Source organism: Salvelinus namaycush, chromosome 6, assembly GCF_016432855.1.
Source record: "Salvelinus namaycush isolate Seneca chromosome 6, SaNama_1.0, whole genome shotgun sequence".
NCBI classification, from domain to species: Eukaryota; Metazoa; Chordata; class Actinopteri; order Salmoniformes; family Salmonidae; genus Salvelinus; species Salvelinus namaycush.
This window is the reverse complement of record NC_052312.1, coordinates 32,920,504-32,947,245: the sequence shown is the minus strand read 5'-3', so window position 1 is coordinate 32,947,245 and position 26,742 is coordinate 32,920,504. Positions and strand designations below refer to the sequence as shown.

At 45.3% G+C, this 26,742-nt stretch overlaps 1 protein-coding gene across 1 annotated transcript in view; it reads right to left on the bottom strand.

Annotated features, from left to right (window-relative positions):
- Nucleotides 1-23,918, bottom strand: part of LOC120049890 (receptor-type tyrosine-protein phosphatase zeta-like) — a 47,503-nt gene extending 23,585 nt beyond the window's left edge. Inside the window, exons 1-2 of the mRNA XM_038996379.1 lie at nucleotides 23,684-23,918; nucleotides 6,401-6,469 (exon numbers count right to left, since the gene is read on the bottom strand). Of these exons, the coding sequence (XP_038852307.1) occupies nucleotides 6,401-6,469; nucleotides 23,684-23,747 (133 nt within the window). The 5' untranslated portion in view covers nucleotides 23,748-23,918. The remainder of the gene's footprint in view (nucleotides 1-6,400; nucleotides 6,470-23,683) is intronic.
- Nucleotides 23,919-26,742: the final 2,824 nt, after the last annotated feature.

Below are 26,742 nucleotides of genomic sequence, written 5' to 3'. Positions count from 1 at the left end.
CAACGCGTCTGGTCTCCAGTGCGTCTCCTCAGGCCGGCATACATGGTACCAGCCTTACGCATGGTGTCCCCGGTTCGCCAACACAGCCCAGTGCGGGTTATTCCACCTCCCCGCACTGGTTGGGCTACGGGGAGCATTCAACCAGGTAAGGTTGGGCAGGCTCGGTGCTCAAGGGAGCCAGTACGCCTGCACGGTCCGGTATATCCGGCGCCACCTCCCCACCCCAGCCCAGTACCACCAGTGCCAACACCACGCACCAGGCTTCCAGTGTGTCTCCAGAGCCCTGTTCCTCCTCCACGCACTCGCCCAGTGGTGCGTGTCTCCAGCCCAGTACCACCAGTTCCGGCACCACGCACCAAGCCTCCTGTGCGTCTCCAGAGTCCTGTGCGCCCTGTTGCTGCTCCCCGCACTAGCCTTGAGGTGTGTGTCCTTAGCCCGGTACCACCAGTTCCGGCACCACGCACCAGGCCTATTGTGCGCCTCAGCCGGCCAGAGTCTGCCGTCTGCCCAGCGTTGTCCGTCTGCCCAGCGTCGCCTGCACTGCCCGTCTGCCCAGCGCCGTCTGAGCTGTCCGTCTGCCAAGCGCCGCCTGCGCTGCCCGTCTGCCCAGCGCCGTCTGAGCTGCCCGTCTGTCCTGAGCCGTCAAAGCCGCCCGTCTGTCCTGAGCCTTCAGAGCCGTCCGTCAGTCAGGAGCAGCCAGAGCCGTCCGCCAGTCAGGAGCAGCCAGAGCCGTCCGTCAGTCAGGAGCAGCCAGAGCCGCCCGCCAGCCAGGAGCAGCCAGAGCCGCCCGCCAGCCAGGGGCAGCCAGAGCCGCCCGCCAGCCAGGAGCAGCCAGAGCCGCCCGCCAGCCAGGAGCAGCCAGCAGCCAGAGTTTTTGTAGAGTTCATGGGGTTGTGTTCAGTGTAGGTGTTTAGGTAAGTCTATGGTTGCCTGGAATGGTTCTCAATCAGAGACAGCTGTCTATCGTTGTCTCTGATTGGGAGCCATATTTAAGGCAGCCATGGGCATTAGGTAGGTTGTGGGTAATTGTCTATGTCTAAACGTTAGTAGCTTGTGGCTGCACTTTTGTTTTGTAGCTTCACGGTCGTTTTTGTTAGTTTGTAAAAGTGTTTCGTTTCGTGTTCATCTTCTCACAATAAAAAGGAAGATGTATTCGTATCACGCTGCGCCTTGGTCCACTCTTTCACCAGAAGACGATCGTGACAAGTATAGTGTAAAGAATCATTGTACCATCTAAAACGCTGAGAAATATATTTTCCATAACCAAAAATATTGTCCTTTCAGCGGTTTGAAGCTGGTGTACAAAACCATACATTTTCCTGCTGTGGCAAACTGTCTCAAATTAAGATCCTACATCTGTACATACAGTACATCATATACATTACAGCGCTTACAGTAAGTACATCCATACAGCAAACCAAATGGCCCATATGTACAGTATGCTAGCATACATCCACATTATACTGTACTGTGAGTATTATGATTTTCCCTGCTGAGTCTCTGAGATGCCTGCTGACCCTGAGGAAGGGGGGGGGGGGGCATGTTGCTGTAAAAGAGCAATGAGTCGGTTGTTATTGTCTGAGCTCAGAGACATTAGCATGAGAACGGCCAGGCTGAGGCTGCACACTGAGAGGAGGAAAGCCTTCACTATCACCTCTTCCTCTCCCCAGTGTCATAACTACAGTATCCCCCCCTCTCATAATAAATATCTCGCTGTGTGTGTGTGTGTGTGTGAACGAGTGTGAGCGAGAGTGTCTTCCTAGCAGCCTTTACTCTCTCTCTCTCTCTCCCCTCTCTCTCTCTCCCCTCTCCCTCGCTCTCTCTCTCCCCTCTCTCTCTCTCCCCTCTCTCTCTCTCTCCCCTCTCTCTCTCTCCCCTCTCGCTCTCTCTCTCTCTCTCCCCTCTCTCTCTCTCTCCCCTCTCTCTCTCTCCCCTCTCGCTCTCTCTCTCTCTCTCCCCTCTCTCTCTCTCTCCCCTCTCGCTCTCTCTCTCCCTCTCTCTCTCTCTCCCTCCCTCCCCCCTCCCTCTCTCATAACTCTACTGGCTAATAACCTAGTAGAATGAATACAGAGTCATCAAAGGAGGAGGTCAGGTGCTAAAGATAAGAGTTTACCAGGCATGACCGACATTCACAGCCATTTATGGGATCAAATCATTTCCACTCTGAATTCAGCCGTATTGCCATCGTGAGTTGAACGACAGTTTCCTGCGTTGGTGACAGACGAGAGTAGCTTCTGGCTGTGCCACTTAAAAGGTCTGTGTGACAGCAAAGAGTGTGCCTGTCAATTTGGTGTACAAGTGTGCATGCGCGTGTGAGTGTAGGTTGGTGAAGAGTTTGACTCTTTATTTGGTGTGTGTGTGTTTGTGCGTGACTGTGTGCCTGAACATGTGTGTGTGTGTGTGCGTGTGTGTGTGTGTGTGCTTCTCCTATGCTGGCAGGAAAGTGACAGGGGGCTGTCAGGTGGTTCTGAGGGCCTCATCTGGCATAAATGCCATGACACAACACTGCTACGCTCACAAGATGCTACCATGGCAACAAGTAGCTGCAGAGGTTAGGAGGAGAATGAAGTGCCAGGAGCAACATGCTTCCGTCAGTCTTTCCAGGAACACACACAAAGGATCTGTCTCAAATGTCCCTGATTCCCCAATACATCGCACTACTTTTAAACCGAGCCTCAAATGACAGACGATTGACATCCCAGTTCACTATGTGGCTCGGGTCAAAAGTAGTGGACTATATGGTGGAGTGGGGTGTCATTTGGGACTTGGCCACACAGTATGGTTTAATGGTCTGTCTGACATAGGTCTGACTCACATGCAGTGACTGATCTTTTAGCGAGTCAGTCTTTATAGAAGAGGAGGAGAAACGTGGCGTTCTGTTTCTCTGGCAAGGTTGAATGTCCCTGGGGACTAAGACAGCCAACTTCTGACTCTCACGCACGCACGCACGCACGCGCGCGCACGCACGCACACACATACACACACACACACACGCACACACACACACACACACACACAAACACACACACACACACACACACACAGACACAGACACAGACACAGACACAGACACAGACACAGACACAGACACAGACACAGACAGACAGACACAGACACACCACACACACACACACACAGCCACACCACAGACACACCACACACACACACACACACACAGCCATTACCTCTCGGACTACAGCCCAAGCACACACTCAGCTACCTGTCTGTCCTCTCAATAAAGATATCATCACCACTTACCAGCAGTCAGTCACAGTGCTTTAAATGGCTAAAGAAAGAGGATAATCCCCTTGTAATAGGGCTCAGTGGAGCAGCATTAACATTTTATAGACACGTGCGACTTGAATAACAGATCGTCACTTAACATATCACTATATGTTTTGCAAAGAGCTTTGTAGGATTAAAGGCATATAATAAGGATAAAAATACCTGTTATTCATCCTCCGACATCCCACAAACAACATCTGTTATTGGTTGTCTGATAGATCAAGCCTACTTTCCTGTCTTGTATTTTTGTAGAATACAGCGTGAACATTCTTCACTCTATCTGTTGCCCTTTAATGTGAGAAGACATGGGCAGCAAGGAGAGTGGATTCAAGCAAGTGAATGAATGTATTGTGTATGTTAGGATTTTTGGCTAACCAAACACACCATACTTTTGTGTATGTGTGTGTGTGTGTGTTTGTGTGTGGGTGTGTGAGTGTGTGTGAGGGGAGGGGGTACTGTTCCTCCACTCGTCCCCCCCCCCCCCCCCCCCATCTGTCACTGAGGTCCCCAGTCAGTGTAATGATGCCCTGAAACACATCACCATCCAGCATGACTACGTCTCTTCCTGGGTCTCTGAGTCCTGCTGCATTAGTACCTAAGCCCCAGCTACTACACTATTACCCCAGGTCCTAACCCGAACCCAAGCTCCAGAGAGGGAGAGGGGAGCGGGGGGAACTCAACCCTTACCTCACCCCCAACCGCAGCAGCTCTAGGAGAGGAGGGTGGAGAAGACGGCTGGAGACAACTGGAGCAGATACAACACTAACTAACGGCTGCCTGTATGACTAAGTAAGCAGAGCTGGAGTAAGTCAATGAGGTGGTAGTTAGCAGCCCGTTAGAGCTGTTAGAAGCTGCTGCAGAGGCTGCTGTCTGTACTGAATGTGCATTATGCCCGGCCAGTGTGTTTGTGTAAGACTGGGTCAGTCCTGTGTTAGCCCGCTGAGCATTAGCTTGGAGGAGCTAACGCAAGTCTTCAGGTCTCAGGCGAGGTTAGTCATCACGCCAGCCACCTCCGTTACATGTTGATGGGGAAGAGAGTTGGATCATTTATTCTGTCCCTTGTGTTAGAGCCCAGCAGAAGGAGAAAGAGGCAGACAGAGAGCGAGGGTAGTGTAGGGACACACGGGCCCTGTAGCCATGAGAAGGAGATCAGAGGGTTTACACATGCAGGAAATGGGCTGCTGTGGTGGCTGGGGACACTGTCTCGCGTGGCCTACACTGGGGCCTGGGGTTATCAGAGGATAGAGATTACACACACACACACACACACTGGCAGATGGAGACGGGGGAAATCGGTGGGGGGGGCATGAGGATCACAGGAACCCCCTGGGGAGAGGGGTTAACGGGGGGATACGGTGGATTTTTACTGTATCAACTTTGGAGACACAAACAGTAGCAGGGCACGCAAGGATACAAAGTCTGAAAAAGAACACGAAATCTGTGTCCTAGGCCATATGCTCAAATATGAACACATACACTGTATATACAGAATATCAGGTTATCACCTATGTGATTGGGATAGTCTGCCTGCACAAAGACAGACATACAGAGGACAAGATAAATCCTTTATCTCACACTGTGTGTTTTGACGGTAAAATATTTACAGAGAAATTACATTTCGTGCTCCAACTCAGGGGAGCATTTCGTGCTCCAACCTGACAATCTAATTCATGTTCAGTATAGTGTAAATCATACAAATGGATCTCAAAAGTAACCTTGAGCCAAAACATTCTGAGCAAATGCATGCTGCTGCATGTAGCAAGAGGATTGCATATTCCGTAAAGGCTACCAGCATTAAAGCTTTAAAGCTAGCTACCATATGTTAACGTCCGAGAAGGTTTATCTCCCTTTTTCTCGCTCACTTCCTCTTCACGTTCTCCGTGTTTCTCTCTCTCCATAGGTATTTTTTCTCTATTCTTTCTCTCCCTCTTTCTCTCTCTTTTCTCTCTCTGCTCTCTTACCCCGTTTCTCTTTCTCCATACGTCACGCTGTGCCTCACAATGAGGTGTACGCTTTCACATGTTAATTCTCTTCCTCACGGCTCAGTAACCCATACTTACAGCACACTCACTACTATTATAGCACGGGCTGATAAACAAGCCTGCTCCACAACACACACACACACACACAGACAAACACACACACACAGACCCACGCACTCGCAAACATGCGAGCACACACAGACACACATGATGCATGCACATACACACATGCACGAACAAAGGCATACATACGCAAGCACAAATAAAGGCACACACATGCACACAAACACGCGCACACACACACACACACACACACACACACACACACACACACACACACACACACACACACACACACACACACACACACACACACACACACACACACACACAAACACAAACACACAACACACACTTAAGCCCTGCAGTCTCTCTCTCATCTCTCTGGGACTCAGTTTGTTGTGACGGGGCCCTGAACTTTCAGAGCAGCAGAGTGGAAAATATAAAGTATAATGCTTATTACCAAACAAGCAGAATTGTTTGTTATTCGAATGCAAATTGACAGACAGAGTGTAATGAAATTAAGTCAAGCAATTTGGGACGAAGGATGGAAATCATATATATATATATATAGTATATATATTTTAGCGTGACTGGCCCTTAACTCAATTTAAACGCCCTCGCTCAATTTCCCTAAAACCAGAACACAGTTAGATTTGACCAAGCGAGACCAGTCAAGTCAGGTCTATCTCACTAATGGAGCAATTACCCCATGTAAGGGCTTAGGATAGCTGAGCTTAATCCCCTATGTCTGTCAGGATGTGGAGAAAAGACCATCAGTACTGGTTGTGTTGAGCAGGTTTAACATTAGTGCACTAGTCAGGGCTGAGGTAGCATATGGTACTATTGCAACCATATGTTCTGATCTGTCACCGAGAGGCAGAGTAGAGCTAAATGCCTGCAGGGTTTGAATTATACATTGACTCTTGGGGGTGCCCGAAGTCTTTTGGGGGTGACCGAAGTCTCTTGGGGGTGACTGACGCTCACAATGGTATTTCAGTCCCTTAGCCCCTCCTGTAATTCCAAACCTGAATACCCCATGGCATGCACACTGTTCATGTAACTTTACCAACCTGTGTAGGACCAGTCGATGTCGTCTGTGAATTTCCTCTGGGCCTTGAAGTACGCCTCTGTCAAGGCCACTATAAGAGAGAGGGGGAGAGAGACAGAGAGACAGAGAGAGAGAACGAGTGAAAGAGAGAGAGAGAGACAGAGAGAGAGAGAGAAAGAGAGAGAGAGAGAGGAGAGGGAAAAATAGAGAGTTAGAATACGCCTCACTGAGAGGAACATACACACTCTGTCATGTGAGACCCCAGCACCTGCTGCATGACCTTGTATATGATGACATACTATTTCTCTCATGTCAGATGCCACATCACGGCCACTTAGTTTATCTATGGGGATATGATTGAGCTGCCATTTGTTGAGTTGCTCTCAATACTGCTTCTCTTCTCAAGGGCAGGAGAGAGAAGGGTACTGTGGAGAGGGGTGAGACACAGGAGACAGAGGGGGTGAGACACAGGAGACAGAGGGGGTGAGACACAGGAGACAGAGGGGGTGAGACACAGGAGACAGAGGGGGTGAGACACAGGAGACAGAGGGGGTGAGACACAGGAGACAGAGGGGGTGAGACACAGGGGACAGAGGGGGTGAGACACAGGGGACAGAGGGGGTGAGACACAGGGGACAGAGGGGATGAGACACAGGAGACAGAGGGGGTGAGACACAGGAGACAGAGGGGGTGAGACACAGGAGACAGAGGGGGTGAGACACAGGAGACAGAGGGGGTGAGACACAGGAGACAGAGGGGGTGAGACACAGGAGACAGAGGGGGTGAGACACAGGAGAGAGTGTAAGGTGAGACACAGGAGAGGGGCGAGGAAGGCGATACAAGTGGTGTGACACAAGCTAGAGGGCACTTCTCTCTCTCTCTCCTTCTCCCTCTTTCTCTGTTTACAAGCCTTTGGCTGGCGTCACTTTCCACCCACTTTCTATGCACGTCACAGTGCTGTCTGTTCTAGCCCCTCTCAACCCTCGTTCATCCCTCTCTCATCCAGCAGAATTCTCTGTAAACAGCTTGGTTAATGGGAACGTGATGAAGGACTGGTCATCTTTATTGACTCACCCAGAGAGATTGTGATGTTCTCGCCATTCCACATAGTGATGTAGCGAGCTATCTGCTACAGAGACAGTAGAAGGTAATGGCTATATGGTGATGTGTGGGAACAACACACACACGCGCACACACACACACACACACACACACACACACACACACACACACACACACACACACACACACACACACACACACACACACACACACACACACACACACACACACACACACACACAGTGGAGGAGATGAGACACATCAGTAGAGTTCAAAAGGTCCAAAGTAATTACTCGAAAGAGACAACAGTGTTTAGAGATGAATGGTCTAGAGAAGATGGCTGCTCAATCCGTATGTGTGTGTGTGTGTCTGCTACGGCACACAGTATACACACATCTACTGCTCTAATGGATTTCTGCCTCCTCCTCGTCTTTGTATATCTCTTTCCCCTCCATCTTCCTCCCTCGTTCACTCTCATTACATTATCTCTCTCCATATCTCTCTCTCACACACACACACACACACACACACACACACACACACACACACACACACACACACACACACACACACACACACACACACACACACACACACACACACACACACACACACACACACACACACACACACACACACACACACACACACACACACGGGGGTTGTTTTACACTATCAGAGTGTCGCTGTGTAGATCGAATGAAGGATATTAAGCATTAGTGGATTTAATCCCACAGATTTTAACAGGATGGAAGCCTAATGATCCATATCAAAGTACACTTTAAGAGCACTATACTTTACCTACTGCTGACATTTACACTAGTGCTACAATCTTCTTCCTATGCCCTCCTCTTACCGCCACTCAAACCTCTCCATTTCAAATATCTAAGTTACCCAGTGGACACGCTCTTTCTGACCCGGTAATGTCCAAGGATAACAGCGCTCTCTGTGCCATGTAGGAAAGGAAACTGGCAGCCCGGTGTGTATGTGTGTGTGTGTGTGTGTGTGTGTGTGTGTGTGTGTGTGTGTGTGTGTGTGTGTGTGTGTGTGTGTGTGTGTGTGTGTGTGTGTGTGTGTGTGTGTGTGTGTGTGTGTGTGTGTGTGTGGACGTGTTTAACTATTCTTGTGGGGACCAGAAGTCCCTACAAGAATAGTAAACGAACAAAAAGTTGACCAGCTGGGGACATTTTGTTAGTCCCCACAAGGTCAAATGCTATTTCTAGGGGGTTTAGGGTTAAGGTTAGAATTAGTGTTAGGGTTAGAATTAAGTTAAATATTAAGGTTAGGAGCTAGGGTTAGTTGTAGGGTTAGGGTTAGGAGCTAGGGTTAGGTTTAGGGTTAGGATAAAGTTTAGGTTTTTGGGTTAGGGTTAGGGTTAAGGTTAAGGTTAGGGTTAGGGTTAGGTTTAGGGTTAGGGGTTAGGGAAAATAGGATTTTGAATGGGACTGAATTGTATGTCCCCACAAGGTTAGCTGTACAAGACTGTGTGTGTGTGTGTGTGTGTGTGTGTGTGTGTGTGTGTGTGTGTGTGTGTGTGTGTGTGTGTGTGTGTGTGTGTGTGTGTGTGTGTGTGTGTGTGTGTGTGTGTGTGTGTGTGTGTGTGTGTGTGTGTGTGTGTGTGTGTGTCACTCAGAGAAGGAGCTCCAGAGTATTAACTGGAATCAGTGTCAGATGGCATCCTCTACTTTACAGGACACCTGCTCTTTCTGACTGCATGGGCTGCTGTTACTGCTCACTGCTGGTCACTTGTTTTAAGGGTTAAGGCTTATTGATGCCCACTGGTTTATGTGAAAAAATGAACCAAAATCTGTAGCGAGAAAAAGACTAACTATTCCCAACAGTTGAAAATCAATGAATTTGTTTGCTTGCTTACTTCCTCGAAAATCTACTTACTCACATTGCCTTGTATCTACCGAGATACCGCTTAGTTACTAACCCACCTGTGTTGTTGTTGTTATGTTAAGTCGGAGGTTAAGGGTCATGATGACCAACTCTGTTTCTATCCTATGTTGTGGTCACGTGGTGGGTCTAATGCTCCATATAATCCGATTGTTTTTACCATACTGTAAAAAAGTAAGATGGGGGGATGAAGGGAGAATGCCCATTGTCACCACTGAAGAAACAGTCAATGGTATGAATACATACTCTTCATTCTATGGTATACAGGATCTAAGATACAGTGCCTGGCAAAAGTATTCACCCCGCTTGGCGTTTTTCCTATTTTGTTGCATTACAACCTGTAATTTAAATGGATTTTTATTTGGATTTCATGTAACTGACATACACAAAATAGTCCAAATTGGTGAAGTGAAATGAAAAAAAATTACTTGTTTCAAAAAATTCAAAGAAATTCAAAACGGAAAAGTGGTGCGTGCATATGTATTCAACCCCTTTGCTATGAAGCCCCTAAATAAGATGTGGTGCAACCAATTACCTTCAGAAGTCACATAATTAGTTAAATAAACAAATTGTGTGCAATATAAGTGTCACATGATTTGTCACATGATCTCAGTATATATACACCTGTTCTGAAAGGCCCCAGAGTCTGCAACACCCCTAAGCAAGGGGCACCACCAAGCAAGTGGCACTATGAAGACCAAGGAGCTATCCAAATAGGTCAGGGACAAAGTTGTGAAGAAGTACAGATCAGGGTTGGGTTATAAAAAAATATCTGAAACTTTGAACATCCCACGGAGCACCATTAAATCCATTATTAAAAAATGGAAAGAATATGGCACCACAACAAACCTGCCAAGAGAGGGCCGCCCACCAAAACTCACGGACCAGGCAAGGAGGGCATTAATCAGAGAGGCAACAAAGAGACCAAAGATAACCCTGAAGGAGCTGCAAAGCTCCACAGCGGAGATTGGACTATCTGTCCATATGACCACTTTAATCCATACACTCCACAGAGCTGGGCTTTATGGAAGAGTGGCCAGAAGAAAATAAGCTAACATGTTTGGTGTTCGCAAAAAGGCATGTGGGAGACTGCCCAAACATATGGAAGAAGGTACTCTGGTCAGATGAGACTAAAATTGAGCTTTTTGGCCATCAAGGAAAATGCTATGTCTGGCACAAACCCAACACCTCTCATCACCCCGAGAACACCATCCCCACAGTGAAGCATGGTGGTGGCAGCATCATGCTGTGGGGATGTTTTTCATCGGCAGGGACTGGGAAACTGGTAAGAATTTAAGAAATGATGGATGGCGCTAAATACAGGGCAATTCTTGAGGGAAACCTGTTTCAGTCTTCCAGAGATTTGAGACTGGAACGACTTGAAGGAGCTGGAGCAGTATTGGCTTGAAGAATGGACATAAATTCCAGTGGCTAGATGTGCCAAGCTTATAGAGACATACCCCTAGAGACTTGCAGATGTAATTGCTGCAAAAGGTGGCTCTACAAAGTATTGACTTTGGGGGGGTGAATAGTTATGCACGCTCAAGTTTTCAATTTTTTTGTCATATTTCTTGTTTGTTTCACAATAAAAAATATTTTTCATCTTCAAAGTGGTAGGCATGTTGTGTAAATCAAATGATACAAACCCCCCAAAATCTATTTTAATTCCAGGTTGTAAGGCAACAAAATAGGAAAAATGCCAAGGGGGTGAATACTTTCGCAAGCCACTGTAGGTCTTTACCACGTACCGCTGACCTCTGTTTCCTGCCACAATACTAACTGTATGCTATAACTTCCAGAGGGAAACAGCCTTGGGAAAGGAAAGAGCTGTACCACACACACACACACACACACACACACACACACACACACACACACACACACACACACACACACACACACACACACACACACACACACACACACACACACAGCCCCCCCTCCCGTGTGACAGATCCATCTGAGCCCCAGTGTCCTGGCCCTGCTTCAGTCAGTGTCACAGAGAGAAGCCAGAGGCAAATTAGATTAAAATCCCTCACAGTGTGATGTTAATGAGGCCATTATCAACGCTAGCTACAACCTCTCGGCTCTCTCTCTCCCTCCTTCCTTTCCTGCCTCTTTCTCTCCTTTTCTCTCCTTCTTTTGGTCCTTCTCAGCACTAACGATGGGGCTGACGTATGACTATATCACCCACGAACGCGGCAAACTCAAGCTGGCCTGAAACCTCTTTGGCTCTCTCTCACTCCCTTCTCTCTCCTTCCTTCCCTCTCTCTTTCATTTGGCCCTTTTCTCCATCTTCTCTCTGTCATTATCAGCTCTAACGATGGCGCTCCTAAATCTACGTTACAGTCCCACTCAAATGTTAGTATTTCTTTGGTTAAAGGCCAATATGGTTTCCTAACTGTCATAAAGTGAATTAGTTAGCCGCGGAGTGTTGACCTCTTCTTTTAACCCCAGGTCAGATAGACTGAGTGGGCGCCTGCCTGCCATGGCCAGGAACTAAAAGCGTATCTGTTACAATAGAGCCAGTCCTTACAGAAAGGCCAAACCTGAACCCTCTAGTCTAGACTCTAGATGGAACATGGGAGTCCCCGACCTGGCCTTCTACTAATGAGTAAGAACAGTGTATAACCATGGATGGATGGTGTGTGTGTGTGTGTGTGTGTGTGTGTGTGTGTGTGTGTGTGTGTGTGTGTGTGTGTGTGTGTGTGTGTGTGTGTGTGTGTGTGTGTGTGCGTGTGACTGTACTGTACACTGTGTTGTTGTAGCGGAGGAGGGTCTTACTAGCATGCTAATGAATAGCCGATTAGTGGACCCCTGAGAGAGATGAAAGCTGGTTCAGACTGAAACTAAAAGACAGGAAGGATTCACTTTACTCTGGCCGGGCGCTGAGCCGCTCAGCCGCCCAGAGCATGTGGTTCACTTCACTGTCCCTAGGGACTCACCGTACGGCCACGGTCGTGGTCCGTTTGCCGCGTCGTGAAATCACGTGTCTGGATCGTAGAACACATCCTCCGTCTGTGAGGGGACAGGAATAATATGCTACTCACGCCACACAAGAGGCACTGAGACAGAGCGACTGGCACCAGCTCTGAGTCTGTGCAGTGGGGGGCGTCAAGGGCTACAGCAGAGCAGAAATGCATCCACGATGCCAAACGCCAATGATCATCGTTATTCTTTCCTGTGATCAATACACACTGAGAACATTCTAGAGAGCACCTGTTGGACATAGAGCAAGACATACATACCTCCCTGCCACACCCCATGACATCATCATATCACAGCTGCTGTGACTGAAAGCCATGTGTGAATTAGGTTATTAGTAGCATGTGTTCTCTCCTTGCAGGTTTTACTTGCAGGTCTACCACTGGAAGATTGAAGAGGGTTAGGCCCAAATGAAACAGGGGATATAGCTTCTGAGCACTGTCAAACGCCGCATTGTTCTAAGGGGACTTAGCGGTATATATAACAACATACATCCATATCATGATGATGTGCGTCCGTTTTAGAGAGGGCCTATGGGAATGTGTCATGGACCAGCTGTTGCAGTGAGGTCAGACATGTGACATGTGGTAACCGTGGGAACGTGAGGCCTAGAAGCCTAGAGGCCTCAGGGTCTACTTCTGTAGGTGGTAATATAAGGGAACAGCTGGAGGTTAGAACAACTGTCCAGAACATCTGGACAGTGAAATGACAGTGGAACAAATATCCCTCTTAGGGACAATAAAGACTTTTATAAATTGAAATTTCATCATTGAAAGAGGGACATTTATTCATCCACCGTTAAGCTCACTGCTGCTGCATAGAAAATCGGCAAATCTTACCCGGTGTTGATTTTTCAGTGTAACATTATCTAGTGTTGATTCAGGTGTTAAATTAACTCAGTAATTGTTAAATTAACACTCATTAGTGTAAAAGACCCCCAGTGTTGGTGCAAATAACCATGTGTTAAACCAAAACCACGCTCATCAATATCACATTTCCCAGCATGCTGTATTTCAGGTTGATTTAAAAAAAAATATATGTTTGTTTCATTATCTCTGTTTTTGCATGTAAATTGATTGATTAATTAATCTTATGCTACTCAAATATAAATAACATAAATGTTTCTAAACTAATCCAATCTGATAAGCGGACTTATTGCACACGTTACTGAAATGGTTGTTCCAGTTTAGATGATTTATGTAGTCTCATATCTTAGTCTTCCCAACCCAGCAGTCATTCTTAATGCAGGTTGTGGGTGAATAAAAATGTAAAATGTTGGTTATTCCCACTCTGGCTTGATTCCAAAAGGAATTACACATCCCTTTACAAGCAAGCATAATGTGATTTGCAGGCCTGATGTGGCCTGTATACCATGAGTTTCAGGCCACTGTATTAGGGTAAAACATGGTCTTCGAAAATAAGTATGTGTTGCAGTGTGTTAAAGAATTTAATGATAACATATTTTCTGAGGCCACAGGACTGAACATGGATGAATGCAACAACCACGTCTCAACCAAAACCAAGGCTTTACACTAAGCAGTGTGTTCATATAGACACTGGACCAGTGTTAAATTTAACACTCTCGGTGTTGATTTTACACTGGATAATTTGCTGAGTGGTTTAACTCTACCTTCTATTGAGAACAACTGGGTTTTTAACCAGAGCCATAAGCGCTAAAATGGCTCCAAGTTTAAGACACTGGACAGAGCTGTCCTGTTCTCAGTCATAGGCCTGTGGAAGGTCTGCTAATGCATCATGGGAGTTTGTCTGTATCATTCCATTTCTGTGACAGACTCTGTGCCTCTGTGACTACTCCTCCCCTGATTCTGCTGCATCCATTGGCATAAGTGAGTGTGTGCTGTGCATCGCACTCAAGAAGAGCCCATCAATCTCTCCTATGGTCCTGCACTCTGAAGACTTTGTCAAGGTAGCTTTTCTCCAAATTCTGCTGAATGAGATTTAAGTTGAATGCCGAGGGAGAGGGTTTACTTGTCTCCTCCACAAAACGCTCCGTGAAATACAGCATTTGTGAACAAACAACCCATGAAAAAGCCTGTTATTAATTTGAGCCACTAGCCAGGGAGTTCCCTGGTGAGGGACGGCCTAAAATAATAAACACAAAGTTTCAGCTCCTTCCTCCGAGCTCCTCCCGTCTGAAATAGGGGCCGCCGCATCCCAAGATGAACTCATAAATAAATCAGGCACAGAGAGAGACACCCCCGGGGAGGGGAGAGAGCACAGAGAGCTGGAGAAAACAGAGGAACAGAGAGCTTCATAATGCAGAGCCAGTGTTTTAGAGCCAGGTACAGTCACTGCACTTACTGTAGTCAGCCACACTGGGGTTGTGTGGTTGATGATGACATAAATGCTCAGTCCCACTTTGAAGTCATGACTGTGTGTACACTGGTAGTGTGTTTATGTGTTACTTGGGTATGTAGGATTGTGTCCACGTGAGTTAGTGGGGATGGTGTGTGCGTTCGTGTGTGTTTGCCTGCGTGTGTGTGTATGTTAGAACCAGTCGGTTCTCCCACTCTGAGTGCAGTGAAATGCACCGTGTTCATCTGCTCAGCATCACAGCACGGAGTTATATAAGCATCTCAATAGTCTAATGTGGCTTCCTGAAGGAAAGGAGACAAGGAGAGGAAGTGGCATACAGTATTGAGATGCAGCACAGGTTTTCCATCGGTTCCATCAGCATGCAGAGAGCATCAGCACTGGACTCCTTGACAACCATAGAATGTATTGTGGCATCTGGCCACCCTGATTTCCACACTGACATCCTCTGCTGCCTCTCCCATCGCCATGGACACGCACTCCCCCATCTTTCACTGCCCCCCCCTCCCTCTCACTTGAGGTTCCCCTCCATCTTTCACTGCAGTCTGCAGCCCCTCTCCCACCAGCTTTCCCTGGGTTCCCCCTCCAGCCTCAGTCATCTCATTCCCCAAGACCCACCATCTCCCACTGCCTCTTATTAAAGTTTCTCTCCTTGAAACAACACTGTCCTTTGTGACAGACCGCCCAGCCACAGACAAGCCTTGCTCTTGTCAGGCTGACGCTATAACTCCAAACCAACTTCCTGAAGTCAAGAGGGAGAGAAGAGAAAATAGAATATCCCTTTCTCTCTGGCCTTTTAGTTTAACTGCCCTCCTCTTCCTCCCTCCCCCTCTCCGCTGTCACTGCTTTCTAAACATTTACACTGCGGATGAGGGTGATTTAGGATGTTCTAAGAAAGAGCACGACTTGGGGACCGTCCACTGTAGCTCTCTTTAGCTAGCCAGTGCCCTGTCTGGGATGGTGCCACACAGCGAATTGTCCAGGATTGATTTTTCAGTGTAACATTTCTAGTGTTGATTCAGGAGTTACATTCACTCTGTAAGAGTGAAATTAACACTCAGTGGTGTAAAATAAACCCGAGTGTTGGTGTTAATAACGAGAGTTATTGTTTTACACTGTGGTGAGTAAAACAGTCCATTAAAACCACCCCCATCATTACTATATCTCCCTGCATGCTACACTGCAGGTACTTTTTTGGGGATTGTTTTTAATATTTGTGTTTTTGCATGTACATTGATTAATTCATTAATCTTATGCGACACAAAGATGAATAACATACATTTTTCTAAACTTATCCAATCAATTAGTTAGATTTATTGCACACATTACTGAAATGGGTGTACTGGTTTAAATGGTTTATGTAGTGTTTTTTTAAAATTACGTTTCTAAATCTTTACTGTCATTCTGAATGCAGGTTGTGGGTGAATAAAAATTCCAACTGTCGGATATCCTAACTATGTCAGGATTCCAATTGAAACCGGGAGTTTCCTGACACCGCTGTGTTGGGGTAAAACTAGGACATTTACTAGGCCAATAATTAAGGCCTTATGATATATGGACTGTATTGTCAGAGTTTAATTTGAATGATAACATTCCCCTAGGAACTCATTTGGTGAAAGCCACAGGCTGTTAAAAGGAAATAATTCAACCACCATGTCTCTGTCACTAACAAATACAGTCATGGGTGTTAAGTCTACAATTTACTCAAAAAGAATAGGCACCCTGGGAAATATGCAAATTAGGCTTTACACCATACAGTGTTAAAACAACACCCAAAATGATGTACCGTAACACTACAGGTGTTAATTTCTTACACTGAGGAAGTGTAAGAGTGTCATCACTAAGCAAAGTGAGCCCAGTTTACTCTAAATCAAGTGTTATGTTTTACACTGTAGGTGTTGCATATTACTCTACAGTTGAGTTCTGCAAACGGCACAATCGAGTTCCTTTGGACATTTTAAGAGTTAAATGGGGAACACTGCAACATAGTTAAATCTTTAACACTTTCAAAAGTGTTATTTTAACACCAGTACAGTGGGACTTATATGTTCACTGATAATAGTGTACATTTGACACTTTCAGAGTTAAATGTACACCATTGATTTTGCTGTGCATGTTAACATTATGGGTACGGGTAAATGATAAGGTAGTAATCCATGGACTGGTACTGGCATGGTGCTATAGACATGATTCATTACTTGTTTCCATTATTGATATATCTTGGGCTATAGCAGGGTATACTGAGAACCATATGGCATAGTATTGCAAGGGAACTTCAACTCGCAGTAAGACCAAGTAGACAATATGCTGCAATCAAAGCCATGACTGGGATGGAGCAAGCTCTAATAACTGTGACTACATGGCTCAGAGAGACAGTAAGTGGATTAGTGGTATAGGCTAAGTATGCTTATGAATAAATTACATTACAGTTGACTAGGAATGTCATGCTGATAAAATACATTTACTGAAAATATACCCAATAAAGGGTTTAAATAAAGCATGAATAATTCAATAATATTGCTTTCAGATACATCAAAAGAAGTTGTAATCAAAATGAGTGCTTATATGATAAATGACTATCATATAAGTTATATCCAAATCTGAGTCTAACTTCTCTTTGTGGTAAGATAAGCCATAAAGCCAATTATAGTTTTTTTTAGACACCCAAAGAGAGACACATAAGATGGCTTTAGAAAATATTTTTAACAAGATTCGTACTTCCATGAAGACGTAGTTTGTGCTAGCAGCACAGAGGGACAGAGCGGCTCTTTTCTGAGCTGCAGCGTAAAGGTCCGTCCGCTTCTACAGTTCTAATCTCATCTTCCACATGGAGCACTATGGAACACTACACACACTGGCCCTCAACAGTGGTGTGTCTGTGTGTGCGTCCATGCGTCCGTGCTTGAGAGAGACATGGAGGGGAGACAGATGAGATGTCAATGATGTGGACAAATCACATGTTCCAAAACACCTCTAACTTTTCTGTTCTTATTACAGAGTTGGATCTTAACTTGAGATATGTGTGCCTAGGGCGTACTGCGTAGCTAACTCTTATTTCCATCCATACAATAGACTGAACATATTCACGCTGTCTGGAGAGCAAGCAGTTCCCCCAGATCATTTTGTTCTAGTAATTTACCATATTACATGTTACCATGGCTACTGTTACAGATTTCTGTCTTTTGGGTGAGTGAGCTTAGTGATATTGACATCATCTGTTAGATTTATAGTCTGGTGAATAATCATGTAAAAAATCAGAAGAGAGAGTGAACATGAAGAGAGACAAGAGAGACTCAGCATGAACACTTGGGGATGTAATGTCCTCAATTGATTCTGTCGCAGAAGAAAGGCCTACTTACAGAAACATGGTACGAGAGGTGAGATCCTGCCTCTATGTTTGTTTCCATGAACACCCACCCACCCACACACACTCCAGTCTCTGAAGACAGATACACGGGGCTAAACAGATAGCTATACAGCAGATTAGACCGACATTCATCTGTCTCTCTCCTCTAATCCAAACGGCAGACATTCAAATAAGAAGAGGAGACAAACCATATCAGTGATTCTTTGACATTTAACTCTAGTCTAAACTCATTTAACATTTAAAAGCAATGGCCGAAAGGGCAAACAAATCTAATTTGACAGAGAGAGATGGAGAGAGGTCATGTGGATGTCTTTTCACAAACATAAGAGACATCGATCATTTGATCGTCCAGAGGGAGAGGGGGCTCGCTCTCTCCTCATTATGTACGTAGCACAGAGGGAGAGGGGGCTCTCTCTCTCCTCATTATGTACGTAGCACAGAGGGAGGGGGCTCGCTCTCTCCTCATTACGTAAGTAGCATTAGGATGACATAACTACACACGGGACTAAGGACCAGATATTGTAGATCACAGGACGTCATAAGCACCCAGGGGTAAACCAGTCCAACCTGATGGCTAATGTATAGCTTCTCTGTTACGCATCATCTGCTTGTATCACAGGTCTCTTCGGGTGATGTTGCTTGATAAGGAACATGATTTACAGAGCTAGGGAAAAAAGAGTTCTGAAAGGGTTCTGGGTTCTAAATGGAACCATTCATTGGAAGAAGCCCTTTTGGTTCTATAGCATCGGGTGTATGATCTGCTTCTATCACAGTTCCAACGAGATTTCTTTATTAAGGCAAATTGCTCATATGATGAATAGTATCATAATGCACAGTTAATAAAGGTTTTATAAGCGGTAATTATTTACAAGCATGATTGGATGTAATTGAGCCTAACCCAGGTTGCAGTTGAATTGGTTACTGGTTTGACCCAGACACATTTGTGTCCGCAACACTAGCAGGTGTCTATTCAGTAGATGACTCCCATTCTATTTTTAATAGTCCTTCTGGCTTTTCATTATGTTTCATTATCTAGTGCTCTGGTCTAAGGCTTTGTTTGCTTTATTCCACGTACATTCTGTCAAGGTTCAAAGGAATCTGCAGTGGACATGCTGCCAAATGCCAATTAACTATACACCGTGGGTTTAGAGCAGAGTAAACTACCCTAATTAATGATGCTGGATCCCATAACAGTACTCAGCAGGCTCACCCAGGCTCACACACCCTCACCACATCCACATAGGGGAGTTACACTGCAACTGTTACGGTCTCACACAGGCTGCTGGTGCTACAGCTCATTAAAGAGAGCATCGACCATCTGTTAATGTGTTCCAAGAGATACTCGATTCTATTCTATTCAACTCCGTAGGTCTGACTGACCAGCAAAGAACCCAACCAACCTCCAAAAAGGTTCTTCAGCTGTTCCCATGAGAGAATAGGGATGGGGGGGGGGGGATGTCTACAGTAGAGTATCGTGATATTATTGTTGACTATGTTATAATGATTCTATGACATCGATTTATTTGTTGCTAGGTAGTTAACATTAGTTATCGTTAGTCGGCTGTGCCAGCGCCAAAACGGCTGTATTTCTCCTCCTATAGCGTGACCTCAATCCTCTTTTTAAACGGTGAGCCAACATGTTTTCAGCTCTTTTATATCCACAACTGATCAAAACTCGTTTTTATTATGGCTTTCTGTTGTCCCTCTGTAGCAGACATACAGTGAGCAATATGTTTGGAACGTTGAATCGCAAAAAAATCACAGTATCAAGTCGCAATACATATAGAATTGTGATATATCGTGATAAGATTGTATCTTATGGTCCCTGGCAATTCCCAGTCCTATAGGAGAACCATTTCTGTTTCCAGGTAGAACCCGTGTGGGTTCCATGTAGAACCATCTGTGGAAAGGGTTCTACATGGCACCCAAAAGGTTTCTACTTGGAACCAAAAGGGTTCTACCTGGAACCAAAATGGGTTCTTCAAAGGGTTATCCTATGGGGACAGCCAGAGAACCCTTGTAGGTTCTAGATAGCACCGTTTTTTCCGAAGAGTACACCATCGCATGCTGTTACTTCATACATCCCAATCACTCCCGTGGAGAGAACAGTGTGGAAGATCAATTCTTCCCATTCATTCAATAACACTCTAGGGTCGTCCCATGTCATTTCAGCAAGCCATGACACCCACCATGTCACATCCTTCTGATATTGTTTCTGTAGTTAGAAACAAATAGGATGAGCATTCCTTCAACACTATTTTGTTGAAATATCATTTGATCTGAGAAATTAAGCTATTATGATTGCACCCAAATTCAAATCAATTAAATTCAATATTCAATACATTTACTACCTAACATCCGATTTGGACCAAACTTTTTCAAACAATGAGTTCGACATGAGAAATTCTAAGAAATTCTCAAAAGCCACCCACGGACCCCCCACATTCCACGCCAATCACACCCCAACAACAAGTATACAGTATCCGTTCTCTATGTCTGACTAGTAGTATGGAGCTGCGGTTCTGAGTATTGTTTCTTCATACTATGTAATGTATTGTCAGTGAATTTGGTTATGTTTTTCCCCCCCCCTGTTCAGAGAAATTAGTCATTGAAGTTGTTAGGTTAATGTCCCATCCTACAGTACATCCTGATACTGTCACGACCCGGTGCGAGAAACAGTCACTAATAATCGTCAGAACCCAGAAGATGAGGCAGACACAGCAGTACTAGAGATGGTGGTTTAATTAAAGAACAAAATCTTCAGGCAAAGAAACTAAATCCACAATGTCCAAAAATAAAGCCAAGAGGCACAAAGTGGAAATCCTCCAAAAATACAAAAGAAACTCCACAAAGTGGTAAAAAACAGCAGGGAAAAACAAACCTCAAAAGACTACTCAAATAATACACAAGAACTAAACCAGAGAACCTCTGGAAAATCCAACAAGAGAAATATCTATATAAAACAAGGCTTGGGCTGGGGCTGGGTGCTAACTTACAAACACTGAGCAAGGAACTGACGAACACACAGGGTTTAAATACTAACAAGGGAATGACCTACAGGTGCAAACAATAATTAGAGCAAGAAAAACAAAAGGTACAAAAAAGGTGCAATGGGGACATCTAGTGACCAAAACCCGAACAGTCATGGCCAAAACCTGACAGATACTACCAGGTTCTGACCATTAGATGGTGATGTGGCACAAATCCAATGCAAGTCAATGTTAGTCAATGCATTTTCACGCTTCATATCCAAATCATCTAGAAGTAACATCGTTGAGCTACAAAATACTTTTTTGATTCTTTAGCATGATTTGCTAATATAGATACCATTGACTTGCATTGGATTTGTGCCACAAATGCTACAAATTCAGCATTTTAAACAGTGGACAACAAAACCAAAGCATGGATTGCTGTCATACCTTGTCCATAGACCGCTTACAGGGTAAGGAAACCAACATGTAATTTTGTAATTGTAATTTTGTAATTTGGGTGAACTATCCCTTTAACATTGAGGGGGAGGATTCTTTAACAAATATCACCTAAAAGCAGGAACAGCACCACCTAGTGGCCAGAACTTGGTAATATCAGGATGTTGGATGGGACGTAAAACCTAACAACTTCAATGAATAATTTCTCTAAACAGCGGGTGGGAAACATAATCAAATTCACTGGGAATACATTACTCAGAGCCGGGAAGCAATACTCAGAGCCGCAGCTTCATGCTACTTGTCAGACATAGAGAACTGATACTAGAAAGTGGTTGTTGGGGTGTGTGGTCTGTGGGTGACTTTAGACAATTTCTTTGGATTCCACATGTCTACCCATTGTTCGAAAAAAGTTTGGTCCAAATCAGATGTCAGGTACTATATTTTTTCGAATATTATATGAATCCTATACATTTAAATGGACAAATTTGGATGTAATCAATTAGCTTCATTTCTCAGAGAAGAAAATTCGATTTCAACAAAATAATGTTGCAGGAATTCTAATCTTATTTCTTTCTAACTACAGAAACAATTTCAGAACAATCTGACATGGTGGGTGTCGAAATGCGACACTCTTGCCCTGCCCATCGAGGGTGTTACGGCCATCTCATTTATATACATAACAGGGCAACATTATCCACCGATCAGCAGCAGTGTCAGGATGAGAGCTACTCTGATGCCCCACTGATGGTGTAACTAACATACTCTGTGTGCTCTCAGGGCTGGGTGGACAGGGACAGGGTTGGTGTACGCGAGAGGCTCTATAGCGCTGCTGGCTCTGATCAATGGGTATTACGTCATTACCACGCTCATGCTTATGAACTCTCCCCGGGCTCTCCTGATCAGGGTTGGGGTCAGTTCCGTTTTCAATTCAGTCAATCATCCATTGCTTCCTATGAGGATTGTCCCACTTTCTGAACCGACTGAATTGAAAACTGAATCCTGAAAACTTGACCCTAACCCTAGCCATGTCCACTAACCATGCCCAAAACTTGACCCTGACCGTGCTCATGCACTCAGCTCTGCCAGCTGTGGCACTGGCACACACCACAGCTGAAGTTACTTTACAATGAGGTCCTAATGTACTGTTCTGCGCTGTTCATATCTAGGCTAACTACCGTAATGTGGTCTACAGTATATATATATATATATATATATATATATATATATAACATATGGCATGGTGTGAATGTGTTGATTGTATCCAAACAGTCAAATTGGTGATAGTCTTGCATGCAGATGGACGTGTCTATTTGTGAGACAGTGTGAGTGTCGTATGCAGTGTGTGTGTGTGTGTGTGTGTGTGTGTGTGTGTGTGTGTGTGTGTGTGTGTGTGTGTGTGTGTGTGTGTGTGTGTGTGTGTGTGTGTGTGTGTGTGTGTGTGTGTGTGTGTGTGTGTGTGTGTGTGGGGGGGGGGGGGGGGGGGGGGGGGGGTAGCCTACTCCTGTATGGTGGCCTGGCATATTGAGGAACAGATGGCGTAGAGATGTGCTCCCTCCTTCATTTCCCTCCAAAGAATTTTCCCCATAATTCCCAATTCCCATAAAACCGGCCAGCAAAACTGTCCATCTCTTAGATGCTTCTTTTAGATCACAGATAACGACTCAGCCAAGGGATTAGAAGAAACGGAAGATGCAGATGGCAGATCTCAAATCTCTCAAAAGCACTTGCTTTTTCTTTTCCATCTAATCGTTGACCAGAAAACCATCCACGAAACCAACCCTATTGTCAGTGTTCATGCCATGTTTCAATGGCTTCACCAGTTAAAGGCTCTCTCTAATGGCATGCCGCTATCGGAAACTCTCTGTTAACAGCCTACACATGAGTGCGCTTGACATATCAAGCGAAATGCTTCCATCAAAATGAAGAAGTTCTCCAAAGGTTAAAAGTCTCTTCATGATAAATCAACAGTGTAATTTCTCCAAATACACAGTCCTGAGACGTGTCAGGTGGAGTGGCATTTGGGATGCACATTTTAAGTTCACCATGGTCCCTGTCTTTATTTGTTTGCCAGTGTCAAATATGGCATCGTTGAGTGAATACACTATAACGTCAAATACAGAGCCTACAGTAGTAGCCTGTTACAGACATGGGCTGTGCACACTCAGTGATAATGCGTATCACACATAAATCATTGCACTTTTCGAAATCTGTTAATATTCTTCTTCCTTACCTATCTGGCAGGAAACCAGGAGCTGCGCAATGGAAATCAGCACCCTGGATACAGTCAGTTCCATAGTCTCCGATTCAGCGCCAAAACGGAATTTTAAACGAAAGAAATAATTGTTGCAAAACAATCTGAAATTCTAAGATGCTACACTTGATTCATACCGACGATGTCGGCGCTCCGGTCCTCCTGCCTCTCTTTCCTCCCTGTCTTTCGCTCTCTGCTTGGAGGAAACGGAGTGGCTCCACTCTCTCACGTACAACACTGGCTGGGTATGGGAGGGGGATTGGGTATGCGCGCCGCCCACTACTCACACAGGCGCAGCGGGAGGGGAAAAAAACAGATTGTTGAACATACTCTCTGAACGGTGATATGAAATGGCTACTGACTGGCCAGTGATGAAAGTGAAACGTGCACATTCAGAAGGCAAAACTTTGACTCACAAAGACGAATTGCCAATTTAGTGCCTAATGAAACTACACTAAGGAGTTGTGATCTAAATGAAAAATAGAGGCAAATCAGTATAATTGCATGATGGATAAGTAAAGACAGGATAATGTCTCGGGGCCTGCTATAACAGCTGGGAGAAGAGTAGGGCTGTTCCATCATTTACCAATAACAAGGCCCTACGATTGTGTGTAATTGTTGTTCACAAACACTTCAATATTCCTATAGGAATCCAGATCTCAAGTCTCGTTCTCTTTCTCCTATGCAGAGTACGGAGCTGGGGGGTAGGATGTTGGCTTTGCCCCATATGAAACCTCTATTACTGTTGCTCTTATTAAATGGTGCTGGGCAACATGATCTTACAGTCACAACGAAGGCTCACATTCTCCGTGGCCGACACGAGTAAGACATTTAAGCTTGTTAACCCTTGCAAGGCTTCCGGTCCAGACAGCATCCCTAGCCACGTTCTCAGAGCATGTGCAGACCAGCTGGCTGGAGTGTTTACGGACATATTCAATCTCTCCCTATCCCAGTTTGTTGTTCCCGCTTGCTTCAAGATAGATGTCCACCATTGTTCCTGTACCCAAGAAAGCGAAGGTAACTGAACTAAATGACTGTCGCCTCGTAGCACTCACTTCTGTCATCATGAAGTGTTTGAGAGGCTAGTTAAGGATCATATCATCTCCACCTTACCTGGCACCCGAGACCCACTACAATTTCCGTACCGCCTCCATCCACGGATGACACAATCGCTATCACACTGCACACTGCCCTATCCCATCTGAACAAGAGGAATACCCATGTAAGAATGCTGTTCATTGACTACAGCTCAGCCTTCAACACCATAGTGCCCTCCAAGATAATCACTAAGCTCGAGGCCCTGGGTCTCAACCCCATCCTGTGCAACTGGGTCATGAACTTCCTGACGGGCCAACCACAGGTGGTGAATGTAGGCAACAACACCTCCACCACGCTGATTCTCAACACGGGGGCCCCAACAAGGGTGTGTGCTCAGCCCCCCTTCTGTACTTCCTGTTCACTAATGACAATAGTTTGCTGACGACACAACAGTGGGAGGCCTGATTACCAACAACAAAGAGACAGCCTATAGCAGGGTTCCCCAACTGGCGGCCTGCAGGGCGAATTTGGCCCGCGGGTGGTTTTATTTGCCACCCCCCAAGTTTTTTGACCCCGGGGGACATAATAGACTTGAAAAAAACAAGGAAATCAGCTCCAAGTTATTTTAATTCAAGAAATCCGTTCCCAAGTATTCCCACGCACAATAGAGAGACACGTGATCATATACGAATGTAAACAAGGCTTGAAATGATTATGTTTTAGTCAAATATTATATCTGTTTGGGGTTCTTGCGGTCAATTTGCGGTTGAAGATGGTGAAAAGCTTCCTCGGCGTGCACATCACTGACAACCTGAAATGGTCCATGTACACAGACAGTGTGGTGAAGAAGGCGCAACAGCTGCAACTGCACCGTCCGCAACCGCAGGGCTCTCTAGAGGGTGGTGCGGTCTGCCCAACGCATCACTGGGGGCACACTGCCTGCCCTCCAGGACATCTACAGCACCCGGTGACAACGGAAGGCCTAGAAAATCATCAAGGACCTCAGCCACCAGAGCCACGGCCTATTCAACCCACTACCATTGAGACAGTACAGGTGCATCAAAGCTGGGTCCAAGAGACTGACAACAGCTTTTATCTCCAGGCCATCAGACTGTTAAACAGTCAACACTAGCCAGCCTGCACCCAGTACCCTGCCCTGAACCTTAGTCACTGTTACTAGCTGGCTACCACCTGGTACTCTACCCTGATCTCTAGAGACTACTGACCTATATACATAGTCATTGAACACTGGTCACTTTAATAATGTTTACATACTGTTTTACACACTTCATATGTATATACTGAATTCTAGACCCGGCTGATCCTATATAACTAGTGCTGTACACACCTTTTCTATTAATTTACTGCCATACTGTCTATATATTTATATTACGTGCTCAACATTGCTCGTTCTGATATTTCTTAATTTCTTATTTGAATTTTGGGGATTTGGGTGTTTTATATTGTTAGGTATTATGACACTGTTGGAGCTAGAAACATAAGCATTTCGCTGCACCTGCGATAACATCTGAAAAATACGTGTACACGATCAATAAAATTAGATTTGATTTGATTTTGATTTAGATTTCTGGTCGAATGAGAGGTTTGGCCGAGAGCCTCTTCTCACAATGTGCACCCTTGGATACTTCCACTCTAATCTGGAGGCAGGACTTAAACACACAATAACATGCTACTCCACGGCTCCCTCTTGTTTTCCCCTTGCATAAATTAACATAATTTAGAGGACTATCTTGAGTTTATGCAGGAAGGATCTGCATTTCACTTGTTGGACCACAATTTTTCAGGGTGCTCAATACAATGTCGTTTTGCTTCTCGAGTTCCGCCCCTGTGTGTGTGTGTGTGTGTGTGTGTGTGTGTGTGTGTGTGTGTGTGTGTGTGTGTGTGTGTGTGTGTGTGTGTGTGTGTGTGTGTGTGTGTGTGTGTGTGTGTGTGTGTGTGTGTGTGTATGTGTATGTGTATGTGTATGTGCGTGTGTGTGT